The sequence below is a fragment of the Telmatherina bonti genome, assembly GCF_933228915.1.
Source record: "Telmatherina bonti genome assembly, chromosome: 4".
Classification (NCBI taxonomy): domain Eukaryota; kingdom Metazoa; phylum Chordata; class Actinopteri; order Atheriniformes; family Telmatherinidae; genus Telmatherina; species Telmatherina bonti.
This window is the reverse complement of record NC_136622.1, coordinates 14,537,743-14,561,640: the sequence shown is the minus strand read 5'-3', so window position 1 is coordinate 14,561,640 and position 23,898 is coordinate 14,537,743. Positions and strand designations below refer to the sequence as shown.

Sequence of the window (23,898 nt, the reverse complement as noted above, 5' to 3'; positions counted from 1 at the left end):
GAAATGTTCTATATTCCTTGTAAGAAATGACCAAAATTATGATCGTAATACCAACAAGACCTTGTTTAAATGAATTCAGACCCACTGTGAAACACAACAGTGGTAGCATTATGGTTTGGGGCCGGTTTGCTTTTTATTGCCCAGTAAAACCAATCTGTAAAGATGGGATTTTTTTCCAAAGGAAAATTCTACTTGTACTACTTTTAAAATGTTTTTTTTTCTCTTTAAATCACTTTTGTCATTTAAACCTCTTGTAATTTCCAATATAAAGAACAATAAAAGAATACTTGTATAAAGAGCAGCTTGCAGAAATGAGCCAGAAGAAATAGTTATATTGTCAAAGCGTTTGGAGAATTCTTATATAAATAAATCACAAAAAAACAATTGTCCTGATGTCTTTTATTTTTTGATGATTTGTTTGTTCACCGCGGTGCAAGAAATCACTCTGATACATTTATAGAGAGACAGTGGGATACTGTGTTTTCACACACCCTTTGCCATCTGCCCAGAGATTGTTAAAGGAAGAAAGGAGAGGTAAGGGGGCAGGACAGTGACTCCTCTACAGATGTGTGAAATTAACCTCCAGTAAATCATGACTGGGAGAGTCAACCTAATGGGTACTGCAGTCCCAGTGCTGACGGGCCATTGAGAGGCCAGCCTGTTTACTCTGATGGGCCCCTCTTGATTTCAAATATCTCCCTTGCCCAACCTCAATCATGACTTTTACTATGTAAAAGTCATCATGATTAATTTTACTGCCTTGTAAAATGAAAGGTCAAGTTAATTTCATGGAAACTTTAAAAAAAAAAAAAAAAAAAGGGAAAAAAAAAAGAGAAGTGCTTTAGTTTGGAGCACTAAAGCATAAACCTGGTCTTTGTCATGACGAATATCAAGCCATCATTGTGAAGTAAAGTCAAGGCGATTTTACAGTGGAATCTTTCCATCCAAAATTATTTTTTTCCATTTTTAATCCAGCTGTTAATATTTCCAGCTGTTCCTCAGCTAAGCAGGTTTGACTTTTATTGGTGCAACTAATGTATAGCGATCAGGTATCCTACACTTTAAGTTTCTGTTTTTCTAAGAAATCAAAAGGTAAATTACTGTTGTCATTTGTGATGATCGATAGTCGTTTTTATGTAGCTAGAGATTCTGTCTTTATGTTGGTTTCCTTAAAGCACCCTTTCCTACTGTGATCTTTTGAATCAGAAGGACTTAACCCGTGCAGTCATGGAAACAATTTGCCGGAGCTACTTGCAGTGTGTTTCTGAGTTTATATGCACAAGAGGTTTTTGCCATGTGGTCAAAGTTTGCATGTAATGCCTAGCTGCAGCACGGGCACTGTGGAACAGATAAAGATGTTCATTTTAAGACTCATGCATTTGTATGCATCTTTTTAAATAGCTCTGTTGATCACAAGGTAAGTTGCCTCAAAATCAAGATGTTTTTGATCAAACAGTCCTTTTCTTGTTAAGCCTCTAAAACTGATCATGACCTTTGGGGGGCAAAATCAGCACAAAACAAAGAAAAGTTGTTAAATTCCATATAAATTGTGGTTGACTTAAGATATACTTGTTTTTTTTTTTTAATGAACACTTTCTGTATGATCAGTCTCTTTTCCTTTTTCACACCAATCTCTGTCACCTGGGACGTCTACTAAAAGCATATGTGTAGTGTGGTGTTGCAGTTTACTACTGAATTTAGTGGAGAATAAGAAACTCTGGCAATGCAAGCAGTGAACAAGTAAAAACCTTAAAGAAAACCCAAAAAAACCCCAAAAAAAAACCCCCCCCCCCCAAAAAAAAACCCCATAATGTGATGGGATCACAAAAGCCCGGACACCGTGCAAGTCTCAAACAACTCTGCTTATTCACACAAAATACACAGGAAGCCTGTATGGGTGTTACCTGGTAGTTTCATTATTCACAATATACTGTCTTTCACTCTTTTATCTTCTAAGTTCTTCCCTTAGAAGCCATGAGCTGGACTCCTCCTGCTTTCTAAATCAATGCAAAACTTTATTTCTATCTCAGCTACACATATACAGACTTGAAGACAGGCAGCCATATAAACACGTCAAAATACGCAACTTCAGTGATAGTTCCTGCTTCAATGGGCTGTCACCAAGAGCACACACAAATGGCAAGGCTGACGCCAGGACAGATTCACAAGGTGAAAACTGTACTAGCTTCTCCACTGCGGATGGTAATAAATATTTTCCAGCTGTGGGAATGTGCTGCAGCTTAAATGACAACTGAAAGTCGAAAACTGATCAGGATTGACCATTTCTCTGTTTTAAGTTATCTTTTAACAAACTGTGCTGCCGTTAACACTTTACCTGGGCATCATTAGACTCCCTTACTTTAGTTCCTTTTAAACGCTTTTAACATTTCAAGAGAGACAAAAGGCCAAACGACCAAAAATGGGGACTATATCTGTCTATCTAGATATCTGTGTAGGTCTCTGGATGCCCTCACAGTGGATGCTTTCCATTAGTAACAGTAGCTTTTCCAACATCTGCTTTACATTGCATTTGTTCTTGCACACCTGAGTGTGCATTTGTATGTCTATACATGGTGTGCTATAGTTACCTGAAGCCTCTCCCACCATGTTTCCCTGATGATGTCCCTCCTCTCTGGCACCAGCTTATACTGGATCACTTCCTCTAGCTCTGACAGCATCTGACATGACACCATGGCCTGGGAAATGAGCACAAATGCACACATTCATCAACATATTCATCATTACAGTTTTAACAACATTACAGCAGGATTAGCTTTTGTACTCACAGCCTCATAATGTGAATTTTCTCCATATCAACACTTTGATTCTATACCTCTTGTAGAGCAACTTACAGCATGTAATTCCTCTGAATCATAGACATTAGCTACAATATGTGCATTAGGCCGGCACTGAGTGGTTCTAATGAGAACATAGTTAGAAAACATCTGTGTCGGAGGAGAACCGCTGCTTTCTGTATTGTCTGAGCTATTGTTTAGATAGTCACATGTGTATTTAATAATGAAATAGGAGCAGAGACGATTGTTGTGACTTTCAGAGAATGTGGGTAAGACTTGGATTTTTTTATACAATTACAATATTTTGTTACCATGCCATGATCCTACAACACATGGATGGTCGGAAAAGTGAGATGTGCAAGTGAAGTCATTGGTTTTTTTTTTTGTGTTTTGCTATCTCAGAGGAACACTTACCCCATAGGCCCGACTGTAGCTCTCTCCAGCCATAGCTGTCAGCTCAGCATCCAGAAGGTCTCTTGCTTTGTCTATACACTACATGTTGAAAGAAGAAAAATTGTGTTATTTTAAAAGACATCTCCTTATAAAAGTACATTTGTTTAACCAAAAAGACTTCACTTCTTCGCAGATTTACATTTATCTCAACTTATAACTAAATAAAAGTAGCATTTCTTCAAGCTAGAATGACCCCAGACTGTGACCCCACAAAACAACACAGCTCCTGTAATAATAATAGTAATAATAATAATAATAATAATAATAATAGCTCATCAGAACTAGCTTAGGACACATGCCAGGAAATAAAACACTGCAGAAATAAATGAAGGTGCTGCAGCCTGTTGTTCACACACTTCTCATTCTAAAGCTGACAACAGTGACACATTGGTGAAACCAAGACCAGAATGACTGCTTGTAAAGCAAAATGATTTGTCACGCCGCTGACTGCCAAATGTTTTATAAAGAGAGCTAAATGAAGTGTTGAGAGCAACAGTGCAAGAGTTATGTAACCGTGTTTTGGATGTGTGCTTGGCATCACAAAACAGGCTAAAATGTGTGCACATTTAAAGACAGAGAAAGTGAAGCTTAAACAAAACCAAAAAATCCTAATGTGACATGTTTATCATTGCTCCTACCAAGACCAACATGTTGATGTTTTCGTCCATCCACTCCAAAGATTTATTTCCTCGTTTAGCTGCTGACTCGTTTGTAAGATTCTAACTTTTCCGACTTTTCTCAGCAGAGCCGAACTTTTCTACGTTTATACATACTGCAGACATTCCATCACCAGTCAGCACCCCGAGGGGTGGAAAAACACTAATACAGAGTAGTAAAAGGGACAAACAAGGACACAAGAAGTGTGGATGAAAGTCTGCTGATTTCTTGGGCTTCTTCAGCCAATGCTTTTGGGAACTGTTATTAGTGGGATGGTAAAAAGACTGAGGAAGCTCTCTGAGGCCAGGACACACAGCTGTTTCAGACTGACTACCGCCAATTATTTTTTTCACTGGGAGGGAAAGGAGGTATGGCGTGCCAAAACACCTACTGAAGCACGCACAACCAGAGGTGGGTAAAGGGAGGGTGGTTGGTACGAGGTGACAATGAGGCTGCTTCTTTATAGTCTCCACACAGTTACAGTCCTGTTTACTCCTGAATTACTGTGCTGGGGCCTCACTGGAAATGTGCAGTCCAGACGACTCCTGATAAATGCAGTGTCTGGCTTCTGGCAGCACAAACAACAACTAACTTGATCTCTTATTCTCTTACATAAAAGTTGCACTTATGTACATAGGATTAGCTGATCTCTGTGACTGCAATGTGGTGCGTTTGTTTGATTTTCCCTCTAATGAAAACTTTGGGCCTAACCATTCACAAAGGCCAAATGTAATGTGATGTCTAAAAAGGGGGGTACTGACTTGTAAAACCCACCAGACACTTTATAAATCAAGCGTCTAGCTAAAGACTGAATCTAATGTGAATGTTGGCAAAGCTGACTGCTATACTGAGGAGATCATGATCAGAGTATCTATGGTGAAACAAGTCAAACACTAAGATTTATCAAGTAAAGCAATCCGAAACCTCTCACACACACACACACGCGCGCATGCACCGAGAGTCATGGAGAGCATGTCTGGTTGTTGGATGTATAGAGGGAAGAAAGGAACAGCTCCATGGAATCAAAAGGACTTAAGTGTGAGGATTATCAAGCACATCCGGAAAACGAGACTGAGCTCATGTTGACATTTAAGCTTTAACCCTCGCTACATCTGCTTCTCATTCCTCTCCATCCATTGTGAGTTGTTCATTGTCAGCTTGAGTCAAAACTCTGCTTTTTGCATTCAACAGATGCAGAACGTTATCAGAAACACCTGGATGTAATCTCCAAATTAGAGGGCGGGTTGTGGATGTAATGGGGGAAAAAAAAAAAAAGGGGGGGGGGGGGGGGGGGGGGCATAGAGCACATCTCTACAGCTTTATGGTGAAGACGACTTGGCGGATGAGTACAAGGCAAAGGTGTTTACTATTGTCAATGCTAAAGTTCACATGTGTTAGATGGGGTAGCACTGAGCATCAGCAAAGCCAGCTCCAGGGACTGTGAGCTCATCTGGGATTCCCAAACCTTCATCAAATAGAGAAAAAAAAACACCGCAAATCCCACTAGGCCTTGTTGAAAGGGAGACAGGAGAACTAACAGGCCCTTGATGTGTTTAAGGCAAAATGCTGTGATGATTTAAAGTTTCAAGAGTTACATAACATTTCCACACCATGGAGGTACCACATTTTGGAAGACAAAAACAAACAAACCCAGTGGATTTTATTACTTTTAATGAAAAGCCAGAGCTGATGAGGGGAATTCAATCCTCTCTGGAATACTAGTAAAGTCGTTTCATCCCACTTTACAGTGCTGGCTGCTTTCAGTTTAACTTCTCATACAAAGTTATAAAGACTAATAAAACTTCCAGGGGCTGCAAGACCAGACATGTAGCCGCAAAACACATCTTTAGTGAGATGCTGTATACGAAAAGAAATGTTCAATGTGTGGCTTCTCCAGTGAGTAGATTGCTGAATAATGATATATCCCACCTGCTGGGCCAGTGAGAAGAGGTCCTGATGTAAGGCTAGAACTGCTCTATAAAATGCACCATCATGTGTGTCTCTTGGAATCATACATGTGTACTCCTCCATGCTGTCCCAGTGTCCTGCAGAAACAAACATCACACAAGGAAAGCAGAGCAAAGACAGAATGAAACTTTGTGAGTTTAACAATAATTTGTACAAAATATATGTTGTTGTATTCGACTGTCAACTGAAATTTGATTAATATACAAGAAAAAAAAAAAGAAACAAAAATGAAGATATACATGATGAACGAGTTTGTTGTCTAGTAATTCATATTTTCATATAGTCTCCCACATTCTTAAATCCTATCTTTGGGGGCATTCACAGCAGGATAGTCCAGGGGGAGTTGGTGCAACTGGACCGATTTTCTAAAAGTTTCACACCTTCAACACCTTAAAATGGTTTGTGTTGAAAGTGCACTTTACTCGCTATGGGGTGATGCTGCCACAGAATCACAGTTTATCAGGTAAAAATGACACATTTTATATTAGGGCTGTGACGATATGCATTTGTCCTGATTCAATACCATTACGATTATTTGGGTGCCGATTCGATTTAAATTACTATTCTCAAAATTCTTCAATATTGCGGATTTTTGTAGATTAAAACAAAAAAAAATGTACAAAACTTTTTCTGCTCATCCCTTTTCTTGATTTAAATGAGGAAAAAACAACAGTAGCTAGACCATCATTCTGCTGCTCTAATGACCAAGAAGACAAGTAAAAAGATCAGTAAAAACAATAAAAATGACAAAAATGTTATCATAAATTATTTAAATTTATATTTAAAAGAAAAATCGATTTTAAGATTGTGAAGCGAAAAATCCCGATATTTGATTTTTCGATTCGATCCCCCCCCCCCATTAAATATCATACAGGATGATATTTAGTGCAGGGGGTTCTAATGATCTTTCAGTTTTCACATCCCACTTAGTCAGTGAGACTTTTCTGCTTCTGGTTCTGTAATTCAGAATCAGAGAACTCAGCTGGAACCAGGGATGGTGGCTCATATCTGATTTATGCAGCGATCCTCCAATCACAAGAATGAAGACCCAAAAAAGCAAAACAACAGTAGGCTATATAGGGAGAGGGTCAGTGATTCAGTGTAATATACCTTGGTTTTTTTTTTTTTTTTGTTTTTTTAAATTGTACTTCCTTACTTATTTACAGGTTTTGTGCTACCTACTGAACTACATATAAACAGAAACCTGTCATGGCTGCTGAGAATCACATTTTAGCATTGCAAGCTTATGTAAAAAAAATCAACAACTTGTACATTTTGCTTTCAAGCATCTTTAGATGGACAATCGTTCTGGGTCACTTTAAGCTTTACAGTTCATTTTTAAAAGTTGAAAAGAGATGCTTGTGTTCTGACTGGACAGAATAAAAAATGCTCACCTAGACCCCAGGCGGCAGCAGCAGCCATCCGAGCCATCTTAGCCTGGGTTTCCTCACTGACCAGAGTCCATTCCTCACAGCACTGCTGGTGCAGCTGTCCCCTATATTAAAAAAAATAAATAAATAAAAAACCCTTTAACAGCATCCTTCAGAAAAAGAAAACTGATTTACTTATTGCCATTTTCAAACAGATGACAACAGCAAAATTCTGTAAAACGAGAAATGATGACATGAATTAATGGTTGTCTTGTTGATCATGTAGTTAGATCCAAAAAATTCTGGTTACACAGACTATAATATAGAAAATAGAATATTAAGACACAGAGCTGCAAACTATCATTAAATGTGTACTTTTTTTACAGTCTAAAAAGCTTTGCACACCAAATTATCAAGATGTTATGTTAAAAAAAAAAAAGCAAAATGAATAAAAACTTTACATTTTAAATGTAAAAGAAAAAAGGTTTAGAATATTAAATAGATTTAATTAAGATGTAATTAAGTTAGAAAAGTGAAATAGTTTAAACATCTAACTGGCTGAATTTGATAATAGCAGCTTTTAAAGGATCCCAACAAGGATGATAATAGTGAGGTAAACAAAGCTGGTCTTAAACCTGAGCTCATGAACCCACAAGCTGATAGTAATACATACAAGTTTGCTTTAAATGGGAGCATAGGCACAAGAAGAGCCAAGAACTCTTGGCCATAAATGAAAAGGAAACTTATTAGAGATAAGGCTCAGCTTGTGTAACATCTGACATTATTTAATAATTTAATTTTACAGATGAACATCTCAGATCAGTTCTCTGTTTCTCCACAGTCTGATAAGATCGAGCATCGTAAAGAACAAATGAATGTTCCCATGGGGGACAAGTGCATCAAGCAAGACAAATTCTCCATTAACAAAAAGCAATCCATGGTACATGGACATCAAACCAACCACATGTGTGGAACAGGCAGCATGCTGGATGCTTAGATGAAGAAAAAAAAACCAGTTTGTATGGAAATCAGTGAAGTCATTTTCCATCTGCCTATTGTTTAACAAGAAAACAACACGTCCAAAAGTTCTGGTAGACTGGTGAATGTGTCTGCAACAGACAATGACAGAGTTCACAAAAAGGAAAAGTCTTCTTCACTTTCTAATAGTAACTTTTATAAAAAATCTGTGCTGTGAACTGAGAAAGAAAATGTAATTGTAGCGAGATTTCAAAATCAAACTACGCTTCAAAATACAAATAAAAGCCCACAATTCAACTCTAAATAAAGTCACAGACAGAGCTACAAGGTCATTTTAACATCCCAAAGGCTTTAAGGTTAAACTCCACATATCAATGTGAGACGCTACAGAGCCTACATCTTCTCTGTCTTAGCAACGCACCACACAAATGGATGGAGATTAACTTCAGATTGACAGCGTTGTTTTAACATATTTGGCAACATCTTTACAGCATCATTTTACATCAACTTAGTGACATCTGATGCTGAGATTTTTAAGACTATTTATATTGGAGTTTACACGTGGAAAATGTAATCAATACTCTAACATTCAAATAAAACATTTTTTTGTTTTTTTTTGTTTTGTTTTTTTACAAATAAGCATGTGGCAAAATACTATGAGATATCTACAACAACCAGGCTAAGTCAAAACATATCCATAAAACTATAGAAAGAAGCAACATGCTAAATATGACGTGTGAATCCCTAATGACCTACTGAAGCCTAAAAGGTGCTTTATCCAGCACGTTCAAGTTAAAATTGAATGTGGAAAACTCTAAACTTAACTTTTTTTTTTTTTTTTTTTTTTTTTTTTAAAATAAAGGTACCAACTCTCCCATATGATTTCAGTTTTACGAACAACCATGAACTTTACCTCAAGAAGCTCTCTCACAATATCAAGAGACAAATTTGAAAAAATATGATCTCCTTTGACTTTGTTGGCTTTCAATGAATCGTCCTCTTGGGAAATGATTTAGTTTGTGCACAACAACGACAGTTATATAATCAAATCACCATATGCTGTGCGTCACAGGGTCTGTCATGATCCATATATTTGGATACATCGCACATCTTGTGACATCCTTTTTCCATAAAAATGTTCCCTAAAAGTGAGTTGTTGTTCTGGAGTTCAGCCACAGATGTGGAGAGGTTTAACCAGAGTGGTGACTCCTTTTACTGGCGCGAAATGTCTATTCGTGCATTTCCTGGTACGGCTTCGATCAGGTCAGAGGAAAACTCGAAAAGAGACCTGTCAGGACTCATTAGAATAGGCTGCATGCACATAGAGCACACGTAGAAGGAGGAAATGGAAGAGCTTACAGCATGTCTTAAAACCTCAAATGCCGCCTTCATCCATTTCCACCAAGGTTAAGAAAAAAAACTTGGGAACCCAATCTGATGTTTTTCAGAAGCTGAAATGTGTTAGACAAAACAAAGCTTTGCTAGTTTAAAAAGGTCTGAATCTATCAGCCAACAGTGAATCTGAAACCAAAGGAATGTAGCCGGGATTTAAAAGATCTTTTGCACCCGTACTGATTGTACAGCAAGTATGACTAATGACCTACCATTCTCCCAGGGCCTCTAGGCAGCGCATTCTGCCCAGGATGAGTTCTGGATCTTCTTTGTTCATGTCAATTTTCTTGTCATAAGCCACCAGGGCATCTTCCCACTCATGTAGCTTCTCATACCATGTGGCTTGGATTTCCTATAGAAATAAAAGATGCAACAGACAAGCAAAACAAAAGAAACATGAAACTGAAACCATTGCAGTGAAAGTATTCAGTGATTTTACGTGTCTGCTAGAGCTGTTAAATAAATTTGCCCAGACGAGAAAATAATTTCTCCCTTTAAAACACAAGAATGTTTGAACCATTAACAATCAGTTTTGAATCATACCCATACTGGGATTTTTGTTTTAAGAAATAGTTAACTTCATACTAGCTGCTTAATCATGAAGCAATGCTCATGTTAGGCAAATTAAATCACTTCTTCTCAAATGCATCTAAATGTCCAATATTTTAGTACTGAACACCAAATAATTCTTAATTTAAAATTTATTTATAATAAACAACTTCATAAAAACAGATTCAGTTGTTCAAATTGCTTCACGATAACAACAGCAACCACAGGAACAGGCTTTAGGGACAGCCATATGGAGCTGGGGGTCTGAGCGGAGTGGAGGACCGCAAAACTCACTCAAATAAGATTGGCTTGTATAATACAGCCCCTAAAAAAAGATCAACAAAACCTTAAAACTCCCATGAAAGAGTACAGGGAGTCTATGTTAGGTGAACAAAACAGGTGAGATGTGTTCAGGCCGCTTCGTTTTAGTCATTAGGCGAACTGCAGCTTGTTGTATGGTCTTTAAGCACTGCAGGGAGACCTGGTCCAACCCAACATGTAAAACATCACAATAATCCAGACACACAGTTATGAATCTGTGAATTGCTCTTTCAAAATCAGCCTGAGGACGGAGGAAGATAGGATTTCATTGCTGCGAGAGTTACCAGCTGAAAGAAGCTGGCTTTGATGACAGTGCTGATGTGTTTGTCAAATTGAAACAAAGGATCAATCATCTCCCCCAGGTTCTTCAGAAAGGATGGCAGCAGGAAGACAGAGAACCAATCACACTGTCAGGGAGATACATTGTACCTCAGTTTTATTTTCTGTTTAGGTTCAAAGGCTATCACTCATCCATTCCTGTACATCATTAAGACAGTCCTGCAGAGTTTTTACTGCAGGCTGGCTGTCACTGACAGCCACAGGCAAATTAATTTCTAATGTTGTTTGCAACACAGTGAAAAGAGACTTTGTGCTCTTTAAACACAGAACCCACATGGAGCATATACAAAGCAAAAGGAACAGGCACTAATATGGACCCCTGAGGTACACCATAATTTAGAGGAGATACAGAAGAAAAATACTGCCCTAAAAACAATTGTGTGTACCCTCAATTCCTATGTGTAACTACAGGCAGGTCAGAGGGATGCTGTGATCCACACTGTAGTTCAATGCAAGTCTAATTAAAAATATAACTGTTACTGCTAGATAACTAGATAGATTGCTACATGTAGATAAAGGGTAACATGGAAATAAATTAAATTAGACTGGTTCATTTATGAAAGGAAAAAAAAACAGTTCCTAAATTATTTCCTTTTTTTTTTTTTTTTTTAAGAGAGAGAGAAAACTGACTAAATGTTCTTTTCCTCTTATGTAATCAGTGTGGAAAGTCAGTATCAGTACGCCCCATCTATGTCCACAATATGATTGTTATTTAATACATGGACCAAGTCCATCTCGAGTCAATGTGAAGCAGACCACTGTCTTTAGTAATATTATGGAGATGTAGCTCTCTGTATGGCCAGAAAAAAGATCCAGACAAAAAAATATTGGTCCATGACGATAGAATGGAAATATCAGATTTTAATTGCAATGTTGTGAATTGATCTGCTTCACTGACAACAGGGCACAAAGGGACCTTATAAACCCTGACCATCACTGTTAAGATAGAAATTCCTCTTGCATTTATTGGGATGAAGCATCATATGTTTTTACAACTGTAAAAAGTAAGTAGTAGCCCAAAGTCCGATTTGAAAAATACACAGCTGAGATACATAAAATGTGAGCAAAATGGAGAAAAATCCAAATATCCTGTCAATTAAACAAGAAAGGTCATAATTCACCCTCTTGCCCTTGACTTCTGATCAGTGTAGCAGATGGCTTTCCCACATGCAGCACATTAGGAACAGTGTGTTCTTACAGTCAGCATGTGGAAAAGCAAATAACCTCGAATAACCATCATCTCCATGTTAAAACAGGTATATTGGGAAAAGATACCTTGAGGAGGTGTGCGCAGACGAGAAACATTGTATAATTCAGCTCGCTATGAACATTTATGGGCCCAAAATCTACAGAGAAATGTAACCAAGCATGTGAGGACTATTACCATAGTTACCAGAGAAAACCACTTATTTATTTCCATACAGAACATATGAATTACTAAGTAGGTAGTCGACTCACAAGACTGTAAAAAAGCCCATCTGTGGAGAAGCAGCATGATCTTAAACTTCATCATAGCAGCAATGTTTATTTCTGTGCTGTGTTTAACAGTTAAATTGAATACAGATGTTATTCGTTTATATTAAACTCTAGAAGAAGGGTTAAATCGTTTGGAAACTGAGACAGAAACTGGGATACCAGCATCCACATCTTTTCCAAAGAAAAACTGCAGAAAACCACTTAGCAGCAATATGAGAGCGCAAATGGAATAAAGTTTCCTTTTTATATTTAAAGTCAAAATAAAAAAAAACCCAAAAACAAATAAACAAACTGACAAAGTAGAAAAGAGAAGAATGCACTCACCAATTCACCAAAGTGCTTCATGGCATATTCCAGCACCCCTGATGCCGCCTCTGGCTGCTGCAGCTTGTTGTTGATGCTGCAAAATATGAAGAAAAAAACAAAACAAAAAAAACAAAGAAAGAATATTAGCTTAATTTGAAGGTAAATTCTGAAGCTCTGGTGTTTCTCCAGCTTCCCCGCAACCCTGAATTGGATTAAGCGGTTCAGAAAATGAATGAATGAATGGTGTTTTTCAGTAGATCTATGGTCATAGTAACTTTAGTTAACTGGAAAAAACTCAACACATAACTTACATCAAAGTCAATTAGACATTTTGGACATTTCCTAATGCGACCTTCATTCCAGTTTTAAGTTGGTCAGCATGTTTTATGAGCCAGTAAGAATTACATTAATTTACTTGGCATTAATTGCAATTGGGTCCATCCCAACAAATTTTATCTGCCCTTCGTGCTGAGCTTTTCATCTGTCTTCAATACACGTTAAATATTCAGCTTTTAGCTGCACGGTTGTTGTAACAAAACTTAAAGACTGAACAAGAAGCTGCAGAATTTCTGACACAGCTGCAGATAAAACCATGGTGGATTAAAAACCAGTCTGAACTTCTGGCTACATGTCAAACTGATTCTCCACCGCTTCCCATTTGTCTAATTAATGTGACTTCTGTTACCTGGTGCTATCAAATCTGATTTCTATCTAAAAATTGTACTTAAATTCACCAGAGGGGATAATTTGCACATAAAACCGGCATGCCCAGTTGCCACAAGATTAATGCAAAGCAGCGCATATGCAAAATGGGCTTATGACTGCCAAGATGCAGAATCAAGGCAGAAGAAACACCTCTTCTCTCTGAAACCCCTGTGCCCACGTGTCATCCAAGTTCCTTAAGGGAAACATTCACAAGACAATGAGGCCCTCTTGAAGATGTAAAATAAATGTTTCATTTTCTTGCAAAGGTGTTTATTGTGAAAGGTAAATGCACCTCTTGACATTCCCCATACTGGTTTGACAAATGTTACGTTACGAATCAGGACACCACAAATCCCGTTTGTGCACCTTCCACTCACCCGCACCGTCACCACATCTGGAAACACTCACATGAACCACAAGTCTATTATATTTCCTCAACTGCAAAACCCCTGTGCAGCCCTGGCCAAAACATCTGTAAAATGTAGCTTTTGAAGAGCACTGGTATGCAGCAGAGTTTCTGAGGAGGCAGGAAAGCATTGATAAAAGATATTGTTGCGTCAATATCTTTTATACGTCAGATACGTCAGAAATGGGGTTTGACGTAGTGTAAAGGCTAAGAATGTCCATGAATGTGATGAAATGGTACAGCAAGAGGTCATGCCAAAGCTTAGGGCGCTGGTAGTAAATACCTACACAATGACAGGTTTAAAAAGAGCACCTACAGCTTTCATATGCATGACTTAAAAACAATAAAATATTTGCTGCAAGACTTCAAAACCAACCTATTCCCTATCGACAGCTAATCCGTCATCCATCTAACAGGATGAGTTAGATGGATGACGAGTTAGCTAGATATTCTCCAGCCAGAAAAAGACGATGTTACAATGACTTTTTTCTATCCCTTTCTCTGTTTTAATCTTATTGCATTTCTTTGCTAAATCAGCGACGTTGCGTGTGTTTTCTAGCATGAAGCCAAACTCTGCTGCAACGTCACGCAGCGTCCCGGATGAAAAAGTTGTATAGTGCGGTTTCTCAGCCTTGGCACGCTGCTGGGCAGCAGCAGCTCCAGAAACGCATATGATAAACTGCTTAATGACACATACTATGCATACAGATATGGATAAATATGGAAAGTAAATTATTAATAATATCTTGTAAGATAATGAGAAAATTTTAGTTTGCAGGAACTCTCTAGGTCAAGGGTGAAGCTGAAGCCCTAAAGACAAAATACTTTCTGAGTAAAGTACACATCCGATTCAAAACTCCCTTCTGATCATAAAATACCTTTAAGAAGATTTAGCCGACTGTGAATTCTTACTACGCTGTTTTGCTGTGTAGTACGCCTGCACTGATATGTTCATTATGAAAGAGCAGACAGACAAAACCCTTTCTAGTGTCAAATCAGATTTTTTTTGGTAAAGACGCTCAATGCCCTTTGGAGACGTACTGCATAATGATGAAGTTAGAACTTATTGGCCAACACAAAACCCCTTGTTTGCATAAAAAAGATGCCAAATTTAATTAGAGCCGCAATCAGCCTCCATCAGGTCCAAGCCTCATGCCAGGTGTTTCATTGACTTTTTTGGTTGTCTTGAGGTGTTAGACGTGTGCTGAATTGTGTTTTCCTTTAGTGTTTAGGGGGCGCTGTATAGCAATTTTTGCATTGAAGTGTATGCAGACCATAGAATATCGCCATTTTCGCCAGGCTTGTAGTGTGTGCCAAGTTTCACAACTTTTCACAGAGGCAATGGGGGTCAAATATAAGTGAGTTGTGATGAGAAGAATAGAGACAAAACATTTGGTCAACAAAAGGGCCTGATCTAAACTTTGTACAAATAAAAAAAATATTACATCTACAGCTGCTAAGCATGTGGTTTGATGGATCCTGCTTTAGGCTGTTGTTGAGGCAAAGTTTGATGGCATCACTTTATCTGTTAAATGAAATAAGAATTGGTTGGAGACTACTGGACTACTTTTAGAGGACCAAGATGAAGGTGGTCCTCAATCTTTGGAGGCTAGCGGCCCAAAAAAAAAAAGAAAAAAGTGTAGATAGGACTTGAAAGATCAGTATTTTAAAGATTACAAAATAATTTGCTGGATCTACTTCAAGATTTGATAAAAGTAAAAAAAGAATATTAAACTGTATTACTAAGCAAGTCAAACTGGACATTTTGTTTATCTAAATGTGTTACCAATGAGAATTATTTGATCTTTAACGGCATCTATTGACTACTTTTCCTTTGACCTTACAGAGTAACACATGCTGGAGTTGGAGGCCATGAATCAAAAATCTTACGATGACAAACCACATTGTCCGTTTTAATTAACCCGAGGAAACCAAATGTGGGATTGTGTAACAGTAAAAAATGAGCTCATTTTTATTAAGTAAGAATTTGTATGTGATTTTCATTGTGCATGTTAGAGTGGCATGCATGACCCCAGCACCCAATCTAACATTCCCAAAGACTCCAACAGACAACTTCAAGCCTTTCCTCTGAATTAACACTGATGCTATGACATGGGTATGCCTAGCACATTTGAGCTTTTAAATTAACTTAAGAACCACTTTGTCTCATGAAATAATCAACTTTTGAAAACCATAGGAACAAAAACTGCAAGGCCTCAATCTTCTGCTCAAGAATGCTAAAGTTCCCCAGATGTGGTTTTATCTAAAAAGGCAAATCAGAGTAAGGGTGTGCTCTTCTACAGACCCAGGAGATTTCATTGTCCTGCAACTGAAGTCATCTGGCTACCAGTTCCAAGCACACAGAACCTAAATACATCCAGATGACAAGGCCTGCGTAAGTCCCTCTTCAAGTACAAACTTATTAGCATGCAGAAAACGTCTTAAATACCATTCTTCCACAAGGCCACAAGTACCTTTCCCTACCTTTGCCTGGCTTGCTTGTGTGGCACATAATGAAGTCACTCCAACAATCTCAAGCTGAAGTTTTTAACTGTATCCATCACATCTTTCCGTAAAATTCAGAGAATCTGCTGTCCAACTGGAACCATGTTTTAGACTTAGTTCTAAACCCTGATGGAGATTAGATTACAAAAGTTCAGAAGCCTGTTAGTAGCTTCATAATATGAACCTTAAAAAACAGCTAAAGAAAGAACTAAATGGCATAGAATAAATGTAGGCCATATGCTTGGACAAATACAAAAGAAAAGAAAGGAATAAAATCATGGGTTCCTTTGCTTAATTTAATTTACAAATGGAAATGGACTTTTTCTGCCCCGCTGAAGAGATAAAACACTTATTGTTTCCATTTGCTAATGTTAAATGAAAATGTGGATACTTTGAATCTAAAATATTGAGTGACTATTCTAGTTTTTAAGCAAAGGGAAACAAATCATGTCCATATGATGGAACAAGATGGAACAAAGTATTCTACAATAAACATTTTTAGTAACAGTTAACAGAGTTTTATACATCATTATAGATTAGAAATACAAAGTACTAGGAAACAGCAGGAAAATATATTTTCTAATGAATTTTTAAATTATTAATCACAAAAGACGACTTACAACACAGCATGCTGAGAAAACAAATTCCATGAGCTTAGATCAAATATTCCACCACTGAAATGGCTCAATTCGATACTTTCCCTTTCAGAGGTCAAGATGTGTTACAGAACAATTTTTTGTCTCCATTGTTTTTTTTGTTTTTTTTTATGAAATAAAAAGTGGGGATTTTGTCACTTAATTTACCCAAAACGCGAAGTCATCTAGAAAAGGTTAGGAATAAGACAGTTTACTTTTTAAAGTTTTTGTTTTTAATACCTCAAATATATTTTAAGTGTTTGTGGCCACTTAGAATTCATCTACATGTGTCCCATTAATATTAGGAAATCACATGTGGAAGACATTTTGCATGCTTCACCAAAGTTGTTGAATCTGTTAGGAAAGCATGAAGCTGTCGCTGAGTAAAGTCAAGGTGGGCAATGTGCAAATTTGTAAGGGAAACAACAACTCCTTGGAATTTTTTTTATTTTTTTTTTTTTTTTTTTTAAATCACACTTAGTTGATGTTTTGTTTGGTTGAAGGTCACTGGAAGCTTGGCTTTCCATGCTTGGATGAAAATGCATGAATCTTGACAAGTGATCGTTATTAGTCAGCAAGTGCTTCCACAACACTGAGAATGGAAAAATGACACTAGCAGTCTGCCACTTCTGTCTTTTAGCTTGATGAGGCAGTCATGCAGAGGCCAGCCAAAATGCAATCAGCAATATTTTCAGGAAATAAAGAACTGACCATTTAGCACCTTGAGGGAGTTTTTTCCACTGCAGAGACTTTTACAGTTAAATAACACACGAGCACATGGCTTTAGGGAATGAGAAAAAAGAAGAAAAAAAAGTCTGAAACAAATCTTTCTCAGCCAAAAGGCTATTTAGATAAATTATTAGGAGATGAACGACCAGGATGAGCTCATGGTTACCAGAACATAAGTCAAGCAGTAGGAGAGCACTAACTGAGAACGGATGGTACGTGTTTAGAGCTCATTAACAGTACAGTTGACAACAAAAAAGAAAAAAAGCATCTATATAGAAAAGAACTGATCCTTTACCACCTGAAAAGGGCAGAATAGAAAAACTGGAAGAACGACGAAGATCTTCACAAAAAGGAAAAATAATGCTACTGCAAAACGGCTTTTTTCCTTATTAACAAATACATTAATCTCACGTTGTTAATTTTTTTTTTTTTTAACAGCCAAAAGTTTAATTCCCTTGCACAGCCGATTCCAGTCAGAAGCAGTTCATGGGCAATTGGAAAATGACTGACATTAATGGGTTCCAAAATGTCCTTATTTTTGCAGGTGCATATTTTTGAAAAGACTGGACTGAAACATACATGTTTTACTGTACTGATTATTGACATGTGAATCAGACATGAACGAATGCAGAGGAAGTATATTTGTATTACCCCTTTACTACTATAAAAAAAACACGGAGGTCCAATTAAATTGCGAGGTCACACTAAAACCATAGAGCAATTCAACTGTGCATGTAAACATACTGTGTGCTCTTTTCTTTTTGAATTAATGTGTCTGTAAAGTGCCCTGCTGGGGGGGTGCCCTGCTGATTTTCCTTTTATTTTTTATCTTTTTCCAAGACTGAAACTTAAACTTTGTTGTTCCAGTTTACTGGGAATCATACAGACTGCTCTAACATGTGGGTTTCCATAATGCAGGATGAATAAAGTCAACATCTCTGAACAAAAAGCCTTTAAAACAAAGTTAAGTGACATCCATGTACAAATTATACTTAGAAAAAGGTCACGCAAGAGTTGTATAACTTGACATGGCATTTTTATGTTTTCTGTTCTCTAAAGTAGGTTAGGCATGTTAGTGGACCATTGAGACATCACCCGGAGAAACCATTCCATCTCGCAGACCCCCCTCCCCCCTCTCTCTCTTTCACCAGACTATCACCACATTGGGACACTGGTGCAGTATGTGCCCCTTGGGTTCCTCACCTTCAGGTCAAGAAGCCAACAGAACAAAGTATCTCCGGTGGCCCAAGGAGAAAAAAGCCAGATCGTCACTTCATTGGAATGCTGCTGTTGCTATGTACTCAGTGTTTTTTGGAAGAACTGTGACTTGCACAAACATGTATTGTCTAAATTTTTGGTATAATTCCACACGGTTTAATTTTTTTTTTGCATTTTCTCTGACATTTCTTTTGTTTTTTCCAACTAAACTTTCAAGCAACAGTTGATTTTTTTCTCTAAACAATGGAAAGTCTTACTCAAAGGCAAAAATCCGATTTGTCAATAGCAAAGCATCACCTACACAGGTGGTCCTTGGGTTGTGTGGTTCTCAACTTTATGACTCTCATTAAATAAATGTAGATTTAAAAAAATAAATAAATAAATAAAGCAAGTTTTAAAGTTACGAGGTTTAGTATAAGCTCTTATGTCGCATGACGCGGAGGTTCAGACGATGCCCCAGTGCATGTATATTTATGTTATTTTAATTGAAATGTCTATTTGTACTGTTTTTCCATGAATATAGTAAAAAATAATTGGGTATTTAGGTGAAGTGTAAAAGGGGGTATTTAGGGGGTATTTAATGGTAAAAATCGAACTTGTGCAGAATTTCTGGTTATGCCACAGCGTAAGAACGGAACTCATTTGTAAACCGAGGACCGCCTGTATTTACAGCATTTAGACTCCAACTGGGAACAGAGTAATGTATTCTAAATGCATCAATATGGGTGTGCAAGCACCCTAACTCATAATTAATATTAGTAAAATTACAAAGACAAACTAATAGTTAGAACATGTCATGAACTGTACATTGTTAGGCTCTTTATAAAAATGAAAACACCTCCTTATTGGGCAGAAAAATGAAAGATGAAAATGAACAACGGAAATTTTAACCAATGGCACAAGTGGTTTTTGTTTGAAGCCCCATAACACAACTGTTCAATGTCCCAATGTCACGATACGTCTCTCTGAAGTAATGCCACATGGCTAACTGTGCTTACATAATGCAGGGGAAACTATTCTAAAGGGATAGTGGCTAATCCAACATCATCCCCTGTGGTACTGTTTGTCCCAACTACTGGTTTGTAGGATGGTGCCCAGACGGCCATGGCCTGGCCTGCATTCAGTGCAGGCATACAGACACCACCTGGAAGCCATCCCTAGTTTAAGCCACCAGACTTTTTGATGGCCTTCCAATGCATGAATGCTGCCACTCCGAGAACTGGAGGCTGCCCCGGTGCATATTCTGTGCTTCATTAGGGAAAATATGGAACAGTTTATTTTGTTTGTATACGTGACCAGGTTTAACACAAGTGTAATACAAGTGACACATCATTACTCATCATGTTATTTTGAGATCAAAAATGGCAGCAACTTGCCAAATTCCCTTAAATGTCAATCTGACTATAGCTTAGCTTGATTAAATAAATATAGACTGAGGACTAAGACAAGAGAAATACATGTATGAAACACCTAGATGCTTTCCAACATAACAAAGAAGTACTAATCTCTTGCCTTAGTTCAATGAAATCAACTTAATACAATTCAGTACAGTGAGTGAATCACAATCTACTGTCCCTGTGAGGGCTTTTTACTGCATGTTGTTCACTGCAAATATAAAACATATTTTGAAAGGATCTATTCTGCAATTTATTGATCAAGTTAATCAGAGCTTCTTTAATTCTATAATACTGCAACATAAAGAAAAGTGTCCTAAAATGATTTGTTGTTCTTAAGAGAAAATATGTTTCAGGAGCCGCTGTGCTGACACAACTTGCAGGTGTTACAAGTCGCTCTAAATGAAGACTGTGTGAGCTTATGTAATTCAAGTATTGAGACTAAATTAGTGAAATCCTCTGGCTGCCACTTTCACCTCCTGTCTTTCCTATAATTAAGCACTCTGCTGAAAGCTTAGCTCCCTGAGTGTAATCAAATAGTGGTCACTCGTTGATTACAGAACGTTTTTCCAATGTATTCGGAGACAAAAAAGGCCTGTGGGTATTTTCCTACTAAAACATTCTGTTTTGTCAGCTCGCTCCTATGAAATATAGATGGTTATTGCAATTAGCACAGAAGGTTAAGCAACCTATATTTAAGGGCAAAATGGAGAAAATAAAAAAGGAAATTTTAAAACAGAGGGGAGGTTTGGTTACAGTTTAGTCAGCATCCCTGAGAATAAATGGTTGTTAAGATAGTTATTTGGACAAGGATAAAACAGTATGATGCAAAACATGTTATAAAAAAGAACTCCCTTGAAAATTTGTGATGTAAGACTCAATGACAGAGTCCAGGGCCAGGAACAAGAGATGCCTCTGGAAAGCAATGCTGGGAGTAAGAAGTGATTCAGAGAAGAGCAATGGAGAATTGAGGAAATCCAGGAAGGCGAATTATCCCGTTTTTTCCTAAAGAGACTGACGCACATCAATGCCTGAACCTTAAGATTTACAGGAAGGTTAACAGGTAGAAGCATCACCAAACATTACATCTTTGGACAGTTAAAAACCATGTGACAGGAGCAAAAAAAAAAAAAAAAAAAAAAAAGAACATTTAGACAGGTGCTTAGACAAAAATGACAAAAACAGACTAAACTACACCAGTACTCTGCTGTTTCCACGCTGGCAGCTGAAGTGGAAATGTAGACTAGCTTTTACGTTTGACTCTGTAAGAGTTGAGATATCACAGAAATGATTTTCAACTTAAGCTAATTACCTTTAAATAGCTTCTTTTGGGCAGATGTCATCTGTCAATCATAAAAATGCTCATTCAGAATTCTCTGCTATTCAACTTCACCTGCATGTTGTAAAAATCCTATTTGTTTTTTCTCCAACATCTTAAAAGCACAAGTTGGGCTGGGCTGACCATAATATTATGCAAAGTTCTGACGGATGAACTCAGAAAGGAGAGGAAAGCTACTATTTGATCATACTGGAAACTGTCTGACAATTAGAAGCTTGCTACATATTAAACATGAAGGTAGTCTTATTTCTTTCCACTCTGCTGGTATAAAAAAAAGCTAAATTACTCATAACTCCCATGTGTGTCTCACAAGTCAAACAAATACAGGAAACTAAAAGCACATGTCAACATCCAAAGACGACCACAATAAAATCTGAACAAGGAGGAAATTGCAAAGCAATGACAGTTTCTAAAAAGAGCCCAGTAACATCCAGAAAAAACTGCTTTGGAAAAAGAAGCCCCACACATCCAAATATTTAGTGCCAACACCGTGACAAATCACAACAGTGGAAGACAGTTTATTATGTAATTCAATGGAATTTGAAAAAAGGGTTTTTTTTGTCATGTGTTCTCGAACCTGGAGTTCCTGTAATTGAAAAACAGATGATGATGATGTGCAGAACAGAGTGATTCACTGTTCCCCTATTTATTTGCCAGACCAAGTGAGAATAAAACAGCCAAACACATTGCCTGCCAAACATATTGTATTTAAGAAACAGGAAAAGTCTCAGCTTTTGTTAAAAGCAGGGCCGAACTGATGGTGTGGGATTATGTAATATTACAGCACAGGGTTCGAGTTTCTAGCCGGAGTTTGGATGCACATTTGTGTTACTCCATCAACATTTCTGCACTAAAGCTAGCAACACTGCCCTTTCTGAAATAACATTTTATTACAGAGAATGAAATATTTTACCCCACTAGAGTCTGTAAGCTTTATTGTCACAAATGTGTAACCTGAGGTTAATATGTTTCAAATGAATTTGAATTTAGATTGGGCAATTTCCAACCAAAGTAAATCCAATAGGAGTCCATCTGAACGAATAAAGTCAAAATTATTGCTATCAGGTTACAATATAACTTTTTGTAATGACATTCACATAATACCAATTCATGACAAGCTGCAAAATCAACAGGCTGCAGCAAATTTGAACCTGAGCTTACATGGGGCAGCACAAACAAACACCAAAGAGGGGGGAAAAAAAACCCTGAAATGGAACAAGACACTGGAAGGGCGGCCATCTGTTCAACCAATTGAACGAGTTGTGTCATAAATGAAAAATTCTGCTTGAACAATCATGCAGGTTTCACACATCATTTCCTGTCCAAAATCTGTCTTCAAGCGCCGCCGTCCTGCAGGTTTTCAATGTATTCCTGCTTCAACACACCTGACTCAAATTAAATGGACAGCCTGTGAACTTCTACACAATAACTCATATGAATCAGGTGTGGGATACATCAAAAATCTACAGGATTTTGGCCCTTGAAGACCAGAGCTGGACACCCCTGCCTTAAACCATCAAATCTTTGCCTCCATTTTTACTCCAAACTAAATATGCCCGATTGGCCCAAACCCTAATATTTTCATTTGCATAAAATATCCAACTGTTGCTCCTATCGTAATGGTAGTACTGGCATAGTTGAAGTGTTTGAGCATTATCATATGTCTCAAATTTGAAATATTCCAATGATTTGCTGCATTTCCATTAAGGAAGAAGGTGCAACTGGGCAGATTAAATTATCTTTACTTTTGCATCCCTCCAAAATATTACAACTATTTATTTGGCTTCCTCCCAAAAGTCGACTCCCTTAAGTTGGAGATGCAGGCATCTTGTCAAGAAAGATGGGATGAGACTTGAAGGAAACTCAAAAGAACCTCCCTGGTGTTTGCTAAGGCATCATTTTGACCACTGTGAATTGACCACCATACTGGTAACTCCAGTAGTAAAGGAAAGAAATATATTAAATCATATCTGCACACCAGATCAGCAGATATAGATGTAAAATGTTAAATGCCAAAACAGCAATACTGCACGGATTGCAATCACAGCCCAAGACCTGCTTTTTATCACCCACCAAATCAGATGTTCAGAACTTGGCTCCTACCACCAACTTTAGAGGTTATACTAAGTACAGGTGTGCTAGTTTCCACATGTTACCGTAAATTACTGTACATGGAGCACCTACAAAAATTGTCAACTGATGCAAGCTTGATAAGAACCGACACAAACATTTTTGACGCCAGAGGCCTGCACAACAAAGTGTGATTAACATAGCATGGGTACTTCTTTTTTCGCCTGGGCTGAATTTCCCAAACATTCAAGATTTGAATAAACTCGGTAATTCAGTCAATATTTTTCCCATCT

At 37.6% G+C, this 23,898-nt stretch overlaps 1 protein-coding gene across 2 annotated transcripts in view; it reads right to left on the bottom strand.

Annotated features, from left to right (window-relative positions):
• The window catches only part of mtor (mechanistic target of rapamycin kinase), an 84,810-nt gene that overhangs the window by 23,435 nt on the left and 37,477 nt on the right, over nt 1-23,898 (bottom strand). For both annotated transcript variants that reach the window (XM_079239038.1, XM_079239039.1), the window contains exons 29-34: nt 12,623-12,698; nt 9,826-9,965; nt 7,268-7,368; nt 5,835-5,950; nt 3,210-3,287; nt 2,589-2,696 (exon numbers count right to left, since the gene is read on the bottom strand). In XM_079239038.1, coding sequence (XP_079095164.1) covers nt 2,589-2,696; nt 3,210-3,287; nt 5,835-5,950; nt 7,268-7,368; nt 9,826-9,965; nt 12,623-12,698 — 619 coding nt within the window. The remainder of the gene's footprint in view (nt 1-2,588; nt 2,697-3,209; nt 3,288-5,834; nt 5,951-7,267; nt 7,369-9,825; nt 9,966-12,622; nt 12,699-23,898) is intronic.